Here is an 18,270-nt window from a genome sequence, read left to right on the forward strand (position 1 = left end):
GTTGTCACCTTCCCGTCATTTGCCCTTGGGTAGACCTTCTCCTTTCTTACAGTTTTTATGATGCATTAGTGTTGCTTTAGCACTGCCTGTTTCCTCTTTGGTGCTCACGAGATTCGGCTTTGCACTCCAAAAAGTTGTCATAAATAATTTAATCTGTGCACACTGATTATTAATTCAGGCTGCAAATTGGTAATTTGTGGATGCATATTACGCAAACATATCTGCTGTACTCCGCTGGAAGCATTTTTAAACGCTAGTAAATGTTTGTTTGCGGAAGATTTGTTCTTTGGTGTGAGCTGTTTGTGCTACTGTTGATTCAGCTAGGGAAAATTCCATAGTTTTTTATGAGCTGATTATTTTAAAAGTAAATCCACGCATGGACATGAGTCGAAGTTTTAGGTGTGAGAAGTGTAATGGAAATGCTTTCAAGCACATTGTCATTGATCGTTATCTGTATTTCTACTAATGTTATACAAAGTGCAGCCAAGTCAGCGTGTGACCAACCTTTCTCTGCCTTGAGTGGAACATATCATGTCTGTGATGTCTGCCTCATGAATTTGCATGCAGAGATCAGAAAATGCGTGCATAATCGAGATAACATTTTAAAACCAGGTGGAAACGCAAGGCTGCGTGAATTGGATGTAAATAAAAGAGATAAATTATCCAGACACAGATTAGATGTTACTACCAGGCGTAAGTGGCACCTTCCAGTCATATTCTCTTTATTCAGTATGCAGTGTACAGTGTCATTGTCAGTACCCCGAGCAGCTCATGTACAGTGCTGCAGAGTGTGTGTGTGTTTGTGTGCGCACATATGTGTCCATGTGTACGCATTCTACAGCCCAACCCGGTCCCTAGCTGCTGTTTCTCAGGGCTTGTTCTCTACCAGGAATTTTTTTCCCCCTATCTGTCAGTGGAAAACTATGCAATTAGAAAACACCTTGGAAGATTGACAGCGGGATCACATACAATTTGACAAGAGGGCGCCCCAGAAAGGCCTATTGGATACCTAAGTATTTTTAATTAAACAGCTCTCTGCACTGGCAGCATGCTTTCCCTCACCAGTTCAAAGACTCCCGCTTTGACCCATGTGTTAAAAGTTTGTATCAGTTTTCCATGGCTGTGTTTTTCTTGGCGCGCAAGACACGCAACGCCAAATTGTCTTGTTTAAAAGCTAGTTTGTTTACAGTTCACTCTCTTTCTCGTGCTCTTTTTCACCACTCCCCCATTATATTACCACATGTGTGCAGTGTGATCAGGTTCACAGCGTAGTTACCAACTCCCATTGGTCTCGCAACAAGCCAGATTTGTGTAAACGCCTCAGAGTTGAGTTAATCTTGAAGAGTTTTTTATTTATTAATTTTTTTTAAACCTGAGCATTAACAAATGGAAAGATTCACTACACAGGCTTATCACCTTCTTCAGTCTCCATCCTTCTGGTTTATTTAAACGTAAAAACAAGTAAAATAGAGTGCTCATCTGTTTCTTGGGCACTTCATCAATAACATTTGTCCGTCTGATGTAAAATCGATATGACACACACTGACACAATGCCAGAGCAATGGCAAATGTGCCGTCATTTGTCATCGACTGGTAATAAAGATATGTCACAATTGATTTTAGCCCATTTTCCCCCCTTCTCTCTCCCTCTCTCTCTCTCTTACTCTCTCTCTCTCTCACCCTACCTCTCCCTTGCTCTTTTGCAGTTGTGGTAATAGAAAAATTAAATGAACGTTATTATGACTAAGGCACAGTCAGCTTTTCAAACTCAATTAATAGTGGCGCAAAGGGCTGTAAAGCTTTGAGGGCCTGTGTGTTGTGTTTTTGTTTAGATGCCTTACCAGAGATTTAAAAATAAATAAATAAATAAATAAGTGGAGGGATTGATGGATGGATGAATGGGCGGATCTCTTCTCTGGGGAAAGAGGTTTTATTTTTGGCTCCATGTAGATGTTTTTAACAGACCTATGAACTCCTCTCTTATATTCTTCTACTTTTTTTTTTTCTCAATCACATTTGGATGTATCTGCCAGAACCTTTTGTGCTCTGCGTAAAAAGAAAACTAACCTTGAATTGATAGAGTTTATGGATGCTTAAATCCTGTTTAAACTGGGAGGAAATGCCCAGTACGTGTGTTTATGTGTCGTTTAGTGCTTTATATAATAATTCAGTATATTTTTAATTGTATCATGCTGTTGCTGTTTCTTAAAAAAAACTGCACTGGTGGTCAGTAATATACAAGCTTGGTCAAACTGACAGGACTGATTGTCTGATTGTCATACTGCCCTTTTTTTTTTTTAAATAAAAAGATTAGCCTGAAATATTAAATAATGTGGGAAAACTGGATTAAAGCAGCAATTATATACAAGTGCATGTGAAAGTCAAAGTATGAAATTTATAATTGCCATGCAAAAAAGGTAAACAGAACCAAGGGTGAACTTTGAACTGTGCACAACATTTGCCATTATGCTGCTTTTCCCCCTCCTGTGTGTCATTATTGTGCACTTTCACATGGCTTTAAAGTACATGTGTGTGTGTGTGTGCGCTCCACTCTGTGTCCGCCGCGTGTATGTTTGTGTGTCAGTTTTGCCATCGCGGTTTGTTGCCGCCGGGTTGTGTGTACCCAAGTTGCACCGGTGGTAGCGAGCAACATCTGTTTCGGGCTTGTTGTTCCTCTTGGCTGCTTTTCAATTGGATTTCCTCAAGCAGGGCCAAAAGCTGTCACCTCTGCCAGGCTCTGTTAGCGATCACCGCCGGCCCCTATATTAAGTAGGTGGTTCAGGGCTAAGCTAATAACTCTCGCTCCTCTCCTGAGCCATCACACACCAGTACTGGTGTTGCTGCTGGCCTCAGTGTGTGCCTGTTTGCGTGCGTGTGTGTGTGTGTACCCTCTCAGTTTTCCTCTGTAGCTATATACCCCCGTAGAGGCAGGCTGGCTTGGGGGTCCCCTCCTCAATGTGACAGCCCAACTGACTGGATGTGTGTGTATGGGAAAGAAACAGGGAATCCTAATAGCTCTTCTCAAAGAATAACTTATCCACTTTCCCTAATAAAGCACAATAGGATGGAAACAGGAAGAAAACTTTGGCCCCAGTCCCACCGTCACACAGTTTGTGAACTGCAATGTGTCACGGTAAAGAGAACTAAAGCGTTTAGGATACTGGGTAAACATTATAGCCTGTCAGTTTAAACGCTGTAAGACATAAAATTACAACTAATTCCAGTTTGGATTGTACGTATTTACTTGCAGATTTAACATCAAGTGTAAACTGCTGAATGCAAAATTCAAACTAGGCATCAACCAAAGACGAAGTTTCAGTTTGACCTGCATTGAGATCGTCTATGTTTGGTTTGTATTTTGTTCTTTCCACTGAAAACATCATACCATCTGTCCCCCTTGCTCAGCCTGAGCAGGTCTGGGTGTTTCAAAGCTTTTATTGGGAGGTGTTTACCTCTTCAAACTGACAGTGTAGCAGGCTGCCCGTCTACCTGCCTGTCTGCCTGCCTTCATTCTTGCCAGCTTTTCTGGCCAGCTGGAGCAGTTACACAGAGCTGGATTTGAACTGAGGACCTGCAAAGTATCAACTGCCTGTTTCACAGCTTTGACAGACACTTTGATTTGACATGCCATGAGCAGTTAAAGTGAAAGTTATGTATACATGTTAATTAAACTGTTTATGCGTGGAGGGGTCAGAGACATTAGCAAGTCCCAGCGCAGAAGTGTGAATTTCTTTTCTTTTCCCCCCATCACAGCGTTTTAACCTCTTCTGTCTCTCATTTCCTTAATGATTGCCAGGTGTGAGGGCAGAATTTTTCCTCCCTTTTTTTGCCAAGTGGAGATGCAGATAGCTCTATTTGTGAAAAGTGTCTCTGTGTGTTTGAATTTAGGCTAGGATATTTGACGTCGGGTCCAACTTGTTCAAATAGCTCTCATTTTTGGCATCGGGTGACACCGAAGCACGGAATTCTCTAAAAGGATGTGGAGGTTGTGGTCTTTTAGTGACTTAAGAGAAAGCTGTCGGTCTGATTGAAGGATGTCATTCGTGAAAAGTATATCTATTTTGATTTTAGATGTAGGATTAGACAAGTATAAATCATTTTTGACGTTGAGCAATGGCAGTGCCTGAAGTTCTCCTAAGAACTGTATAGAGCATGCGGTTTGTGATTACTTTAAAGGAAGTAACCAAATACTGCTATATCATTTACGAAAGAATTCTGCATGTATTTTTATTAGATATGGAAAGCTGAGATGGAAACTTGCGTAAGGAGTCATAACTTTATACTTTATGCCCACACCAGTGGAAGAAATGTCTTGTTTTAGTTAAGTGAATGTGCTAGAACCGCTTAACTTATCCAAAGTGCTGACATACTGGACTTGTCTGATGACTGTAATTTCTAAAATGGTGTTATTTGTTTCAGAATTGATTTCCTCTAGAAGCAATGCAAAGCTTGAGGTCTTAAAAAACAGCGCTTGTCTTTTTTTTTTAATGTTTGCATTTTTACTCTAAACCAGTGGTTAAAACCACGGACCGGTTTTAAGCAAGAATGTTTTCTACGGACCGGTCAATGCGCACATAACAAAAAATAATTGTTTTTACTATTAAAAAGTTTAACAAACGGATAAAATTTCTTGCTTAATATGTTTACTTTTTCTTCCGTCTCAGCATCGAGTCTTTCCAAAGAAGCTCTCCAGAGACGTTTGTTTTTTTCGGCGGTTCGACTGACGGCTTCGTTTAACTGCCGGGCATGAAAATTAACAGTCAAGTGCGGGAAACAAGACAGAAGTGACGGGAAGACAAGCTAGTCATTTTTCAAAATAAAATGCCTTGTAGACTGCGCTGGAAATAAAAATAAAACAATCAAACTTTTTTTTTTCTTTCTGTGTGGCCCGGTGGTTGGGGACCGCTGCTCTAAGCCATATATAAATTTGCATTACCGTAAATTCCAGACTATTTAGCGCACCTGAATATAAGCCACACCAACTCAAATTAAAAAGAAATCAAATTTTGTACATATACAGGCCGCACTTGTCTATAAGCTGCAGGTGTCCACGTTGTAACATGAGATATTTACCCAGAAAGATTTTTTAAACTTTTAATTAAATCCGTACAAGTAACATACACAAATAGCGTAAATGCTTTTTTTCCGAACAGGGCCTGTAACACGGCCGGTTAAAAAATTAAACCATACAGCAGCCTACCAGGAGAAGTCATTGATCGCTATCTTCATCTTCCTCCTGTGTACTATAACCACTAAAGTCGTCTTCTTCAGTGTCGGAATTGAACAGCCTCAGAATGACTTCATCACACACTTCCTCAGTCCCTCTTTTGTTGTCGCTCTCAATGTCACTTTCATCTTGAGGCAAATTCGTAAAAATCCATAAATTAGCCGCATCATTGTTTAAGCCACAGTGTGTAAAGTATGTGAAAAAAGTAGCGGCTTATAATCCGGAAATTACGGTAATACAAACCATTTTCTTCTCTAAGTAAAAGTGATAATGAGAATGGTTAGATGACAAAATTTCCTTCTCATGGTTGCTACCCGAAGCCATTTCTTTCTTTAAAAAAAAAACAACAAAACGTTATTAGACAAAAGCCGTCATACCCGTTGTCATTATACCTCATGTTAACATTTTACCCTCTTCTCATACAAAAGCAGGCACTAAGTTGACAGAAGCAATATATTCCAGGGAGAAAGAAAAAGCTGCCCTGCCAGTCCCTCTTTCCTTGCCAAGACACTGCCCTTCCCTCTTAATCATAGTTTTCACATCTGTACATTGAAAATTTGTTTCCCAAGGACAATGTCATAAACTTGCTGTTTTCTGAGATTTTTACCTGCCAGCGCTCTGCTGCCTAACTCTACACAATTGGGGAGTTTGATGGAGATGGGAAATAGGGGTGCTGAAAGGTAAGGGAGGGGAGGTGTGGGGGGGAAATATAGAGGTATTGTTCACTGAGAATTTGTAATCATTTGTAACACAGAAAGGTGTCGGGACGAACGCCGCGGATGTGCTTTTGTTCAGGTTGGTGCTGCATGAGAGTGTCAGAGGGAGCAGGTACAAAGCAAAACAGATGAACTCTGGAAATGAAAAATAGCATGGATTTCTGCTTATTGTTACCAAAAAAGAAAAGGAGATTGGACCTTTTTAGATTGTGCCACGACAGTGTGCTTGACTGATCGATGGGACTTAACAGTTTATCAGTGCGCACAGCTCAGCTTGTTGTGGAGGTGACTGCTGGACAATATGCAACCATAAACTCTGTTAGCCCTCAGTATCAGAGACAGGAAACTACCAAAGTTGAGATTTCCCGATCTTAAAATTTCCAGTATCTGTCTTATATCGCTTTATCTTTAATTCTCTATCCATAACCCTGTTGACACGAGACTATAGATGTGGAGGTATCAAGTAATAAACTATTCAAGCAAAAGTGCATTTTTACGCAAAGTGTTCAGTCATACATATTGATATCATCCATCCATTATCTATACCAGGGGTCTCCAATCCTGATCAAATGATCAGGATCATTATCAGGCTTCTGCAGAGCCTGATGATGAGCTGATCATTTGTATCAGGTGTGTTGGAAGAAGGAAACATCTAAAACATGCAGGACTGTGGCTCTCGAGGACCAGGATTGGAGACCCCTGATCTATACACTTATACACCACTTAATCCTCACTAGGGTCATGGGGGGCTGGAGTCTATCCCAGCTGACTCAGGGTGAAGGCAGGGGACACCCTGGACAGGTCACCAGTCTATCACAGGGCTACACTTAGAGACAGACAACCAAGCACACTCACATTCACACCTACGGACAATTTAGAATCACCAACTAACCTCAGCATGTTTTTAGACCTTGTGGGAAGAAGCCGGAGAACCCGCAGAGAATGGGGAGAACATGCAAACTCCCGGCAGAAATATCCCGGTGCCTCCACCATGCCGCGAACCGGCGTACTTCTTGCTGTGAGGCAACAGTGCTCCACCTTGCAGCCTCTATTGATATCATGTTTGTAGTAAATGAAACAGTAGAAGTTGTGTGCCCCTTAGTGGTTAGTCACTGTGCGAGTATGGCTTAAATCATTCATGTTCATTATTTTATCGAGATTAAATTTCCACATTGTGTTTTGTCGGTTTTATGGAAAGCATGTTGCGTTTTGTGGTACGTGACTGTGCCTTTAAAATAATGATATAATGAAAGTAATCTATCATTTGCTGCCCGTTATACGCTGTGTGTTACCTGCTGCTGACAGCCTGATAATTGTAACTGAAAGGCTGCAGTTGTGATCCTGGCAGCTACACGTACATCCATCAGCAGCCTTGTATTCTGTGCAAACTAGCCTTCAGCTAAACACTGAACTTGTACCTGCTCATTCATTTTGTCTCCTGATGATAAAATTAATTGACAAAAATACCTGAAAGGCCTCCAATCAGATCTGCTCTCTGCTACCTGATTTAGTTAACTGAGAACTCAAATTGCACTCACAAGAGTTGCCAATCTAAATTCATGTAGACAGGCTGCAAAAACATCTTTATGTGCCAAAGATCATTAGCTTTTGACTTCTGAGGAAGATAAGCTTTATTTAGCATTTCCACTCACAAAGCAAACACTTAAACACTGGAATAAAGCGTAAGCTAAGTGTAACCAGCGCTTAATGGATCACCTTAAACATTTAATGCACTCAGTTGATGCTTTTACGAAGAGTGAGTTGCAAGGACAGCAGAGGTAAATTTCCAAAAGGACGTTGTCAACATCGCAAACAGCCAGTAGTAAACAGTATCAGGGTTAGAGCCACAGCATCCCCTGCTTTAATTGACTTGACTTAGAGTTCTTAAACGTAAATCAATCTCTGACTTTGATTTGTTCTCTCTGCTTTCTCAGACAAAGCTCTCGGCATCTGATCAGAAGGATCGCGCTTGCTCATTTAAACAAATGCTATTTTCCGTCTTGCATTGCGGCATAGCATATCTCTCTGGGGTGATGATGTTTTTGGTCAAACACGGTGTTTGTTGGCTTTAACTTTTTAAACATACAATTGTTCCCTAATTAGCGAGATGCTAATTAATTTATGCTCCCCTTTTTGATGTACAGTATAGCAATACTTTGAAAGCAACTGCGTTCTTTCTTTGCATAAATTTGTAGCATTTTCTGCTGAGTTCAAAAGAAACAGGACTGAGTTTAGAAAAGCACACTTGCATTTAAATAATGCGCCCCATTTTTCCTGTCTGTTTGTTTTTTAGTGGTAATATTAATGAATTAACATTTTAAACAATCCATCATTATTGTTGTGATGCAACTTATTTTTAACTCAATTAGATTTTAATAGATCATTTTTCCTAATGTGCACAGTATGTTCTCCCCACTTTGTTCCCTACACAACAAAAGATTAATTACAAATAAGAGGAATGATCAAAAACATGATAATCAAATTGCAACAATAAGTTGCGAGTTGCAATTCTAATGCAATACAATAGAGTATGTGCTGCAAATTAACCACCCACTGTCTATTATTGTAAGCGAATGCTGGTGTACATCCTCGTGTATTTCTGCGTGTGAAAAGACTATGTGATAAGAGTGTGTTTGTGTAAATGATATAAACACTTTGCTTGCGCTTTTGAATAATTGTCAATGGACATGATTGCTTGCGATTCGAATTAATTTAAAGTAAAAGTTGTGTTTTACCTTACTTCTGTTTATCCGTATTTATCAACCAAAAACCATTCTATGCCTCAGACCTCTGCCAAGGTGATAGTTTTCTTCTATTATGTGCAAGTTTGCAAACTCTTCGCTTACTGCAGCCCCTCCTAGTGGTCAGATTGTCTGTGCTTCCTCAAAACGGGGTCACAAGTTCATCTACCAAGTTCAGTTTTGATTGATCAAACCATCGCTTAGATATCATCTCACCTTCTGTTTTGAAGCGTAGCAGGAAATTGTGAGAGACGAATACTTTCCGAGAGCAAAAATTCACACGATAACTTTAGTTAGCCATTGTCTTCAAATCTTCAGTTTTGGTCAAGATTGAAAAAAACCCATTTGTGACCAGTGAAACATTTTAAAAGTTTTTCCATAAATATAGCAAAAAAATCGATGTCATAACGTGCAAAGAAGCGGATCAAAGGAATCCAGCAGTACTTTTGTGGAAATTGAGCACATGGCATAAACACACCATCAGCTTCGACTAATGGCTGGTGTGATAATGCTCAAGGCTTAGAAACTGAAATTTAGTGGTTTCATTGTTTTCCGAAAAAATTGTCTTGACAGTGTTTGTGAAGCTTGATAACACACAAGCAAAAAGTGTAAAAAACAACATAGCCTGCTTATTTGCAGAGGTAATAATGTTACTCCATTAGCAGCAGCACTGAATTGATCAGGATGCGTTTGTTGCACATCGTTAGCAATGTGCACTTTAAGTTGTTTTCTGTAACTTTAAAGTTCAATTTTGAAGTTGGCAATTTTTTCATTATTATAGTCAGCATATGTCACGTACACAAACAACAAAGAACCCAGCTTTTTTGAGCTTTCACTGAAGCTTAATATACATGGTGTCCGTAGGTTTGAATTGATAATCAGAACAAATAGTTGAAAAACGTGAAACCTCTCTATGACATAAAGGCATCCAAGGCAGCTTTTCCGCCTTTGCAGCCCGCAGTCTCTCAGCTACAGTGGCCTTTAACTGGACCCAGCAATTGAATTTTAGCTGTAAAATAACAGTTGAAAATTGGAGCAGAGATGATATGATAACATATAAATTATATGTCACCTTGGCCACACACTTTAATCACCGAACATGTGGAGCTGTCCTGGCCATGTGACTTGTCAAGTGGAATTTGGGCGATTATCTCAAAAATGAGTTTCAGAAGCCAGCAGCCTCATCTCTAGAGGTATTTGTTCAATCACCAGTATTGGTAAACAACCTCAACTCATGGTCACATGGCCCATGTTTTTTTTTCTTTTATTACATTCTGTTCTACATTACATTGTGGCAAATGTTACCTGCAATTTAAAGTAAGAAGTGTGGCGATCTCAGCATGAGATCCCTTGTTATGCCTGTTGTCTTTAGCATGTCAGAGACCAGTGAAATTGTCAGTTTTAAGAGGATGGATGTCCTAAGGTGTCACTTGACAGCGCGACAGACAGGGCAATTCAGTCCCTGGAGGACAAGAGCGGCCAGTAGGAGGTGAATGGGCAGTAGCTCGGGCTAGAGGTCGTCATCGTCAGCCATCGTCGCCCTGTCACTCTGAATGGGCCCCCAAATCATGTTGTCAATGGTGATGCATCGAGATCTCCCTCTGGCAAAAATTGGATGCTCCAAACTCAACTTGATTGATGCATTGACCAGGTTGTGCCTGCCTGTCATCAGGATGTGTCCTTACCCTCGTTTAAAGATGAAGGAACACAAACACACTCTCAGTTGTAAAAGGGTAGGGATGTACTTTTAAAAGGTTTTTTTGTGATAGCCAGATCCACATCGACGTGCGGTTTTCTTATCAAAGAATCTACTGCATCTATCAGCCTTGAAATTTATAGGATTTTACCTGCCTTTTCATTTTTCTCGGTACATCTTTTGTGAAACAGTTCAATCGGGAGCTCTGAGAATGTTGTTCTCACTGTTTCCATTGAGGCAACAGGATTACATTATGGCCCGAAGGCGAATGGACAGCTTGCACATTCAGTGGATGCCACAATGGATTGGAATGAAAAATAGCTCTTTTTCTGTGACCAAAAGTGCAGCCTTTATGCATCCAAGGGCATGGCATTCTTGGGCTCTGGGTACTAGCCGTGCAGTTTTGTGAACATGAAATATCTTCTTTTATGTGTCATTTTTTTCATTATGCTCCCTCTGTCTCTCTTTCCGCTTTCCTCCAATGGTTTTCCTTGATAGTCTCGTCTGGCCTGGGTTGCTCTCTTTATGTACGAGTGTGTGTGTGTGTCTATGTGTGTGTGTGTGTGTGCGTGTGTGTGTCTGTGTCTTTTAATATGTTTGTGCTAATAACGGCTTTGTTTCCTCTTTCATTGGTCTTTCTGTCCGTTGCATATGTGCACAAACTTTGTGTTTCTGTATATATTTTGTGCGCTCCCTATGTTTGTAGGTACTAAATCAAATTTATGTATTGTGTTTCTGTGTCTAAGAATGCAGACTGTACACAGGCACTTGAGATTTTCTATTTCAATACAGCTGTGTGGAACCTTGGGCTTGAGCCTTTGATGGCTTAGTGCAGCCTAGAATGAGGAGCAGAACTATTGTAGGCGAAACAAATGCAAACTGAGCCTTACAGAGGTGGCCCAGTTTGGAGAAGTTGTCCTACTTCTTTCAGTACTTTTCACTACAGTCTCTACTTCGGCTTTGTGTAGCTGGGATAGAGTACAAATCAACCCATATGTGTCGCTCCACTCATTACTTTTGATCTTTGTTTTTTTTTTTTTTTTTAAGATAAGAGAGAAAACAACAATAACAACTTTGTCCTCCTCTTCTTCCTCTTCCTTTCTCTCTGTCTCTCTCTCTCTCTCTCTCTCTCGCTTTCTTTCTTTGTCTGTGTTTGCAGGGCCTGTTCATCTTTCTGATATATGGGGTGTACAACACAGAGGTAAGTCTGCATTGTGTCTCAAGGCTGTCGGAGTGAATGAGAGAAATGACAAGTTTCTGATGGGCTCCTTGCTTAAAAGCTGTGTGGGTGGGGTGTGACAGTACGAGTGTGTATGTGTGTGCGAATGTGTGTCTGTGGAGGAGGTGAGGGATGGGAAGGAGGGGAGGGGACATCGTTTCCACGCGAGCGTCCCACTGCCCTTCATGCTTGGACTAACTTATATGCATCCGAGTCCGACCATTTAACACTGACACGCTGCGGTTCTCAGCCACTCATTCCTCACCCACATTGGCTAATATTTCACTGCCTCTTTAAGTTTTTAAACTCACGGCCCTCCATTTAGCATCCTGACAAAGCAGCTGGCCAGGGCTTTGCAGGGCCCTAAGCAGTAACCACAGTAGGACAAAAAAAAAAAAAGAAAAACAATATGCAACCAACAATATGCAATGAAGGAGTGAGGAAATATCATATTGAGATGCTGCATTATTACCATTTAGATACAGCATAGCCGCGTGGGGGGTGGAGAGCGGGTAAGTGTCGAGACAGAGAGGTACGATTTAATGGATGAGACTCAAGTCATGAAAATCACTCTTGGTCAAATGTGGCTGTTCTGTGTAAATGAGGTTAACTTTAGATGTGCATAGGTGATATTGCATTTGAGTGCCTTCTTAAAATGCAGCACGTTTTCTGAACTTGTGGTCTATTTCTCATTTTTAGACATGTTCCAGTCCAAACTTTGAGAGGAAAAAGTTAAAATTCGAAAGGGAGCACCATTAAGAATTTAATATCTGATTGAATTAAAAAAAAAGTGTTTGACAAGAAATGTAACATTATTGCAAAAGTATAACGCTAAATATATGTTTGGGTTTTTTTGTCATGGCAAACAGTACAACAAAAAAACAATGACTCTTAGTATCACATGCAATAAATAAATGAAATGAAATAAAATAAATGTAAATACAGTATAACAAGACAAAACTAACAAGCCATTTCCTCTGTAGCTGGAATAAACTGTGGTTGACTCGTCCTCAGTTTTGATGAATACAAACATACCACATCTTTTCATTTGCCCTGAGTTGCTTTGACTGAATGTCCAAGGTCATTGTCGCGAGCAGCCTTTCTGAGTAGAGCTGGGGTAAATTATAACTACTCATCCCTTCTTAATGGTCAGTGTTACATTAGTCCCTCCTCCTTCACTTTTCTGTTTTCAAGTCTCTTTCCTCCATCGTCACCTCTGACCATCTAAGAGGATATCTCATGAACATTTACATTTATTTATTTATTTTTTTTTAACTTTCAGTTTTCTCTTTACTTTCTTCATTCATGTCTTCTCCTGAACATGAAGCGCTGTCCCTGAGTCACAGGCAACGCACCGACAATGCAGAGCCAGAGAAGGCTGACCCTTCACACTGTAAAATAAATCAACTCCGCATTCTTGCCTAAGTGGCTTTTTTAGTGCTTGGGAATTCATTTTCTTACACTGAAGTTGTCCTTGACCATGAGCTCTTCATAGTTTGTGAGCAACCTGTGTACATGTTCCTGTTTTCAGAAGGATCACACTTCTCTGTTACGATTTTGAAAAAAAGAAATCCGTAATCTTACCGTTATTCACATCGACACATTTCTGTCTTCTTCTTAACCTTCATCACCTGTAAGCGGGGCTCCTTTTGTTCTGTGTCACTCTGCTTGTTTTTTGTGTTGTGTCTTTAACTTGCTCTCCAAACTGTGACAGAACACTGTTGGCTTCAGGTTTTACCCTCCCTGTCACCCAGAAGAAAATATCTGCAGAATAGAAAAATCACAGAAACGCTGATTGAAAGTAATCAAAAGTTTTTTCTGCTTCTTCCCTGTAATCAGAGTAGCATTAAGAGGCCAAGGTGAGACAGAGAGATTCCTGTTCAGTCTGTATTTGTTTAACATAGTCAGTCTTAATAACTAGCAACTATAACCTCCCCTTTGTTTTCATTCAGTCCCCCACCTCCTTCACAAAGCAGTGTGGATGAACCATTGCGCCCAAGGTTGATGGACATCTTCACCACAGAGAAACAATAGAAACATAAAAGCTCAGATGGACAGGATGTAGAGTGCGTTTTCATTTAGTTTCATTTTCAAGCTGTGTTCCAGCTGTGTGTGTGTGTGCTGACGGTTGCTGTAGCACTTGGCAGCTATGCAAAACAGAACAAGGCTGCTCCGTGTGAGAACTTTGCAAAGTTGTTAGTTGTTAACCTGGTATAACAAATGAACCTTTAACAAGAATTTTTACTTTGATGTGCTAAAGTAAGGTGGTGAATTAACTAGTGCCTGAAAGTCAGAACATGCTCCATTCATGAGGCTGGTTTCCAGGCTGAATAATTGCAAATATGGTATGGAAGAGAGACTGCGTCTCCTGCTATTACACTCAAAATGCAGCGTTTTAATTGCTAATTACCTGACAGTAGCTTTCCATTATTCATTGCAATTAGCTTTTCCTTGGTGGTCACCTTGTAATCCCACGCTTTGATGACCTTTTATTTCCATCAGCGCCAAGGATGTCGGCAGGTGTTGTCGGGCGCGCTGCTTTCATATGGTAATCGCTTAGCGCCCATTTACATGGGGAACCATGCTTTGCATCATTTTGAAACCTTGAGTGTGCACAAAACCCCTTAAACACATAACGATCATCTAAAACAATGCCCTTCCCCTCATTGTCAAATGATTAATTAAGTTGTGTCATGTAATTGCCTCAGCACGCCGGCTGCTTTTGATATCAGTGAAATCCCCAAGTCTTATTTTCCCCATTAAATAACGTTAAGATGGTGTCTCTCCAACGCCTGCACTTGTTGAAGGCCTTCTTAGGATCTTGTCAGAAATAATAGAAGGGTTTTAGAAACATGATGCTGGCACTGTTGATTCTGCCCTGTCACAAGGCTCGGGCTCTCTTCATTATGTAGCCCTTCAGCAGTGGTATGTATGCAAAACATCCTCTGTATACGCATGCTGTCTCCGAGACTGTGTGTGTGTGTGTGTGTGTTCAGTGTGGTGTCATAATTTATAACACGGCGTGACTTAATGAAGCCATAAGCCATAATGCATATTCACTAACGTAGTGGGCCGGGCTGGGACGGGCTGTAGTGATGAGTGCCCAGCTGATACAAATTTACAGTTGTTGCTGACAATGTGCACTAACGCACACACACACACACGCACGCACACACACAAGACCTCGTAAGTGCCAGAGGCTTTTCATACAAGACTTCACCCGACATTGCTACGCGACTGACAACCTGAGTCGCTGTTTTGCATGTTTGTTTTTACCTTTTTTTTTTGTTTGTTTGTTTGTTAAACAGATAAGTATCCTATTATTGTTCAGTAATAACTGGCTCGTAGTAAAAATAGCATGAAGCTGGTCCAATATCAACCTAATATATATATATAGATCGATATGTATGTATTTTAAAATTAATCTTAAGATTTTATTATTTTTTATTATACTTATTTTTTGTCTAGTAAGTCATGTTTCACTGTACTAAACTACATTTACTAATCTAAGATCAAATGATAGGTAAAAGTAAAGTTTTTTATTTATTTTTTTTATTTTGTGCATTTTTGGTCTTTTAGAGGCTAATGCAGAGAATGAAATAAACTAACTACTGTCATGAATTATCGTCTTGTATAATGTGATATTTGCACAACAAAGGATGAAATTTGTCTTTATATTACTCACAAATACTTTGATAGACCGGACTACAAAATACACTTTTATTAATTTAAAAGAAAAATTGAATGCATGTAAAATATAAGTAAATATTGTCCAAATTATCACATTTCTATAAGCACAGCTCTTGCATTGGTATTAAATTCCTTAGTATTGCAGTGTGACTCAGTTGTTAAAGCATTACACAGAACATATTTATTAAAAAATAAATTTGCAAGTAAATTACAAGTTCAGTTGAGGTTAGATCACAGCTGCATAATGAAATGTTATATATGTGTTATGTATACCTCTACCATCTATGTAATTCTTGTCTGGTATTGTGTGTGTTAAATGAAGGTGTGCAGTGCACTGTTTCATCTGGAGTGTAAAAATGTAATCTGTTCTGCTAGGGCGGTCCCTTCTCCTCCAATAGCTCCATTTGTTGGTCCCGGCGCTCTATGTTGACAGATGATAGCTTGAAGTCGTCTCCTTAGTTTGCCAGCTCTATGTGTCACTTTCAAGTCCCATTAGCCACTGGGACGTACTGGAAGACCCTCTCACACACATGCACTGTCTCAACCACTGCCTGTCACAAACTAACCCTAAAAACATGTTATTTCCCTTTTCACGTTTTATTCTCTTTTCTGCCATTTTTACACTTTGCATACCTGCAGGTGTTTGCCGTGAGAGAGAGTTCCTTTTAATTCATTCTAAGTTGTTTCACTGGCTGCTGTAACTGATATGCCTATCTCTTTCTCTTCCATTCTCTCTCTCTTTCTTTCAGGTTCGGAGCACGGTCAACAGGATCAAGGAGAGGAGAAAAGCGCTTAATTTTTCAGTACGTAATCCTCCATTTTTCTGTGAACAAGTGTGTATGCGGCGGGTCCATATGCCTCTGTGTGTGTGTGTGTGTCTGAAAAACACTGATGTGACAGACTCAATTTTCCTTACAGCTTTTGCTTCTCCTGGAGGAAAAAAAAAAATTACTACTCCAGCAATGCCAATGAAAGCTGGCCACAAAGCAACACTGTACATCTGCTAGCCTCTCACTAGTCGACAGTCCATGTTAGATGCCCTTATACATCAAATATAGACCCTCCATAATAGCTGCCCCCCTCTTTCCCTCACTCCCCCCATCGCAGCACCTTCATCCCAGCAATGTCAAGCTCCGTGGTGGGTTACAAGTTTCTAATCCAGGACAAGCCGTCCCCTGACATTAAAGTGTCAGGCCAGTATTTATACCTTGTTGGACGCTGCTGTTTGGCTGAAACTGTAGGATGCTGCGCGTGTGTGTGTGTGCAAATATGACTCCGTATTGTGTGTCTAAGAAGGTTATAGCCGACGCAAAGCACTTTAAAAGTAGTTAGAAGTCTCTCACACACACAAACAGGCACATATTACACACACATACAATTATAAACCTCAACACCTTGACAAACACCCACTTTTTTTTTTCTTTCCCCCCCCCGACCATCTCCCAAGTGCACACACAGTCACGTGCGCGTGCACAAAATGCAGCTCGTCCCTTATGAGCGATCGCATTAACTCCACTCCTCTTCCCAGGTTGTGTCACGCTTTATGGCTGGCAACACTTTGTCCTGCCCCTCCCTCTGCACCCTGACCCACACATATGTTTTACAATACCCCACCTCCGAGAAGCCATTTCTGAACAGGAGATTGATTTTTAAAATTTCAGCCTGCCTCTACTTGCTTTTGACCTCCCACCTACCCACCCCAGAGACGGACACTGTAAGGATGGGATGGAATAAAATAAATAAACAGATAAATTAATGTATGTGTGTGTGTAGTGTGTGTGTGTGTGTTGGGGTTGGGGAGTTGAGGGGGGGGACCCTTTGCCACCAGGTGCAATCTGATATATTGTCTGCTCACGTTATCAGTGAGGGCCCCCCCATCTACTGTCATTTTTACTGCTTCCTCTCCCCTCTTGTGGTGGCAATTTTCCAATCTTGCCGGGTTCCGCTACCAGAATGCGTTTTTTAGCCATCACTGCCGCCTGACGGTTTTTAGCTAATGCTGTTTTGTGCCATAAATCCTGCTTGAAATACTGTATCTACCTGTTCTTTGGTTAGATAGGAGACATTTGGCTCTAGATGACCGCACATGCCCCTATATATCCCCTTGTTGTAAAACATAGGATTGGGTACGGTGCCTTGCCGTGTGAGGGATAAAGAGGCTTTGGCGGTGTTACTGCATATGGGGTCATTTGAAGACGAATGGCACTTGTCGGAGATAGAGGGGTTTATATGTTGTATTATTTTGCGAGTGGAGATTCAGCCCAATGGGATAATCCACTGCGACTTCAATTTAAGGACTGAAAGTGGTTATTTAAATGAAAAAGACCGTTTGAAACTTTTATTGTCCCCTTTATTCCTTTAACATTACAAATAGCCACTACTAAGCCATGTTAAGGTCACAGCCACCCTACAGTTAACCTGTTGAATATTCTAACATTTACTCTATCTTAACAGTTTAAATGTATTTGATATTCCTTCTAATTTAAATTAGTGACCATTTTAACTAACTATCGCTGTGGCACAGTGAAGTGACACATGTAACCTTGACAGCCTCTTATATAAATTCCACCAAACCTAATCACATGCTCTCTCTTCTTTAATCCCACACTACTGTTGACCTCTTTAGCCCTCTTCCGTGTTGTGGCCCTCTACATGGGCGTGGCTCTCGCACACAGCTTTTTTTTTTTTTTTAACACCAGAGGATGGTTTTTTATACACACACACAGCCACACACACACACACAGCCACTTTGAGCAGTGTTGCCTGCCCGCTTGATACCATGTACCTCTTGACCCACCCTGACCTCCCTCTTGTACACACACAGCCAGATTGCTTTGTGAAATAAAGCTGTCAGTTGCAGGACCCAAATAAAAAACACCCCCCCCACCCCCTCCTCAGTGCTCCATGCCCCTGACACCACTGAATTATAGATATAAATTGGAAGCGGATTAGTTTTTTTGATCTTAATTCAAGTTTTGACA

At 40.7% G+C, this 18,270-nt stretch overlaps 1 protein-coding gene across 1 annotated transcript in view; it reads left to right on the forward strand.

The window, feature by feature from the left end:
* Positions 1-18,270, forward strand: part of LOC103364917 (probable G-protein coupled receptor 144) — a 99,166-nt gene that overhangs the window by 39,150 nt on the left and 41,746 nt on the right. The window contains exons 21-22 of the mRNA XM_008292212.1: positions 11,540-11,581; positions 16,039-16,092. Coding sequence (XP_008290434.1) covers positions 11,540-11,581; positions 16,039-16,092 — 96 coding nt within the window. The remainder of the gene's footprint in view (positions 1-11,539; positions 11,582-16,038; positions 16,093-18,270) is intronic.

Source organism: Stegastes partitus, unplaced genomic scaffold, assembly GCF_000690725.1.
Source record: "Stegastes partitus isolate 25-593 unplaced genomic scaffold, Stegastes_partitus-1.0.2 Scaffold793, whole genome shotgun sequence".
Lineage (NCBI taxonomy): Eukaryota > Metazoa > Chordata > Actinopteri > Pomacentridae > Stegastes > Stegastes partitus.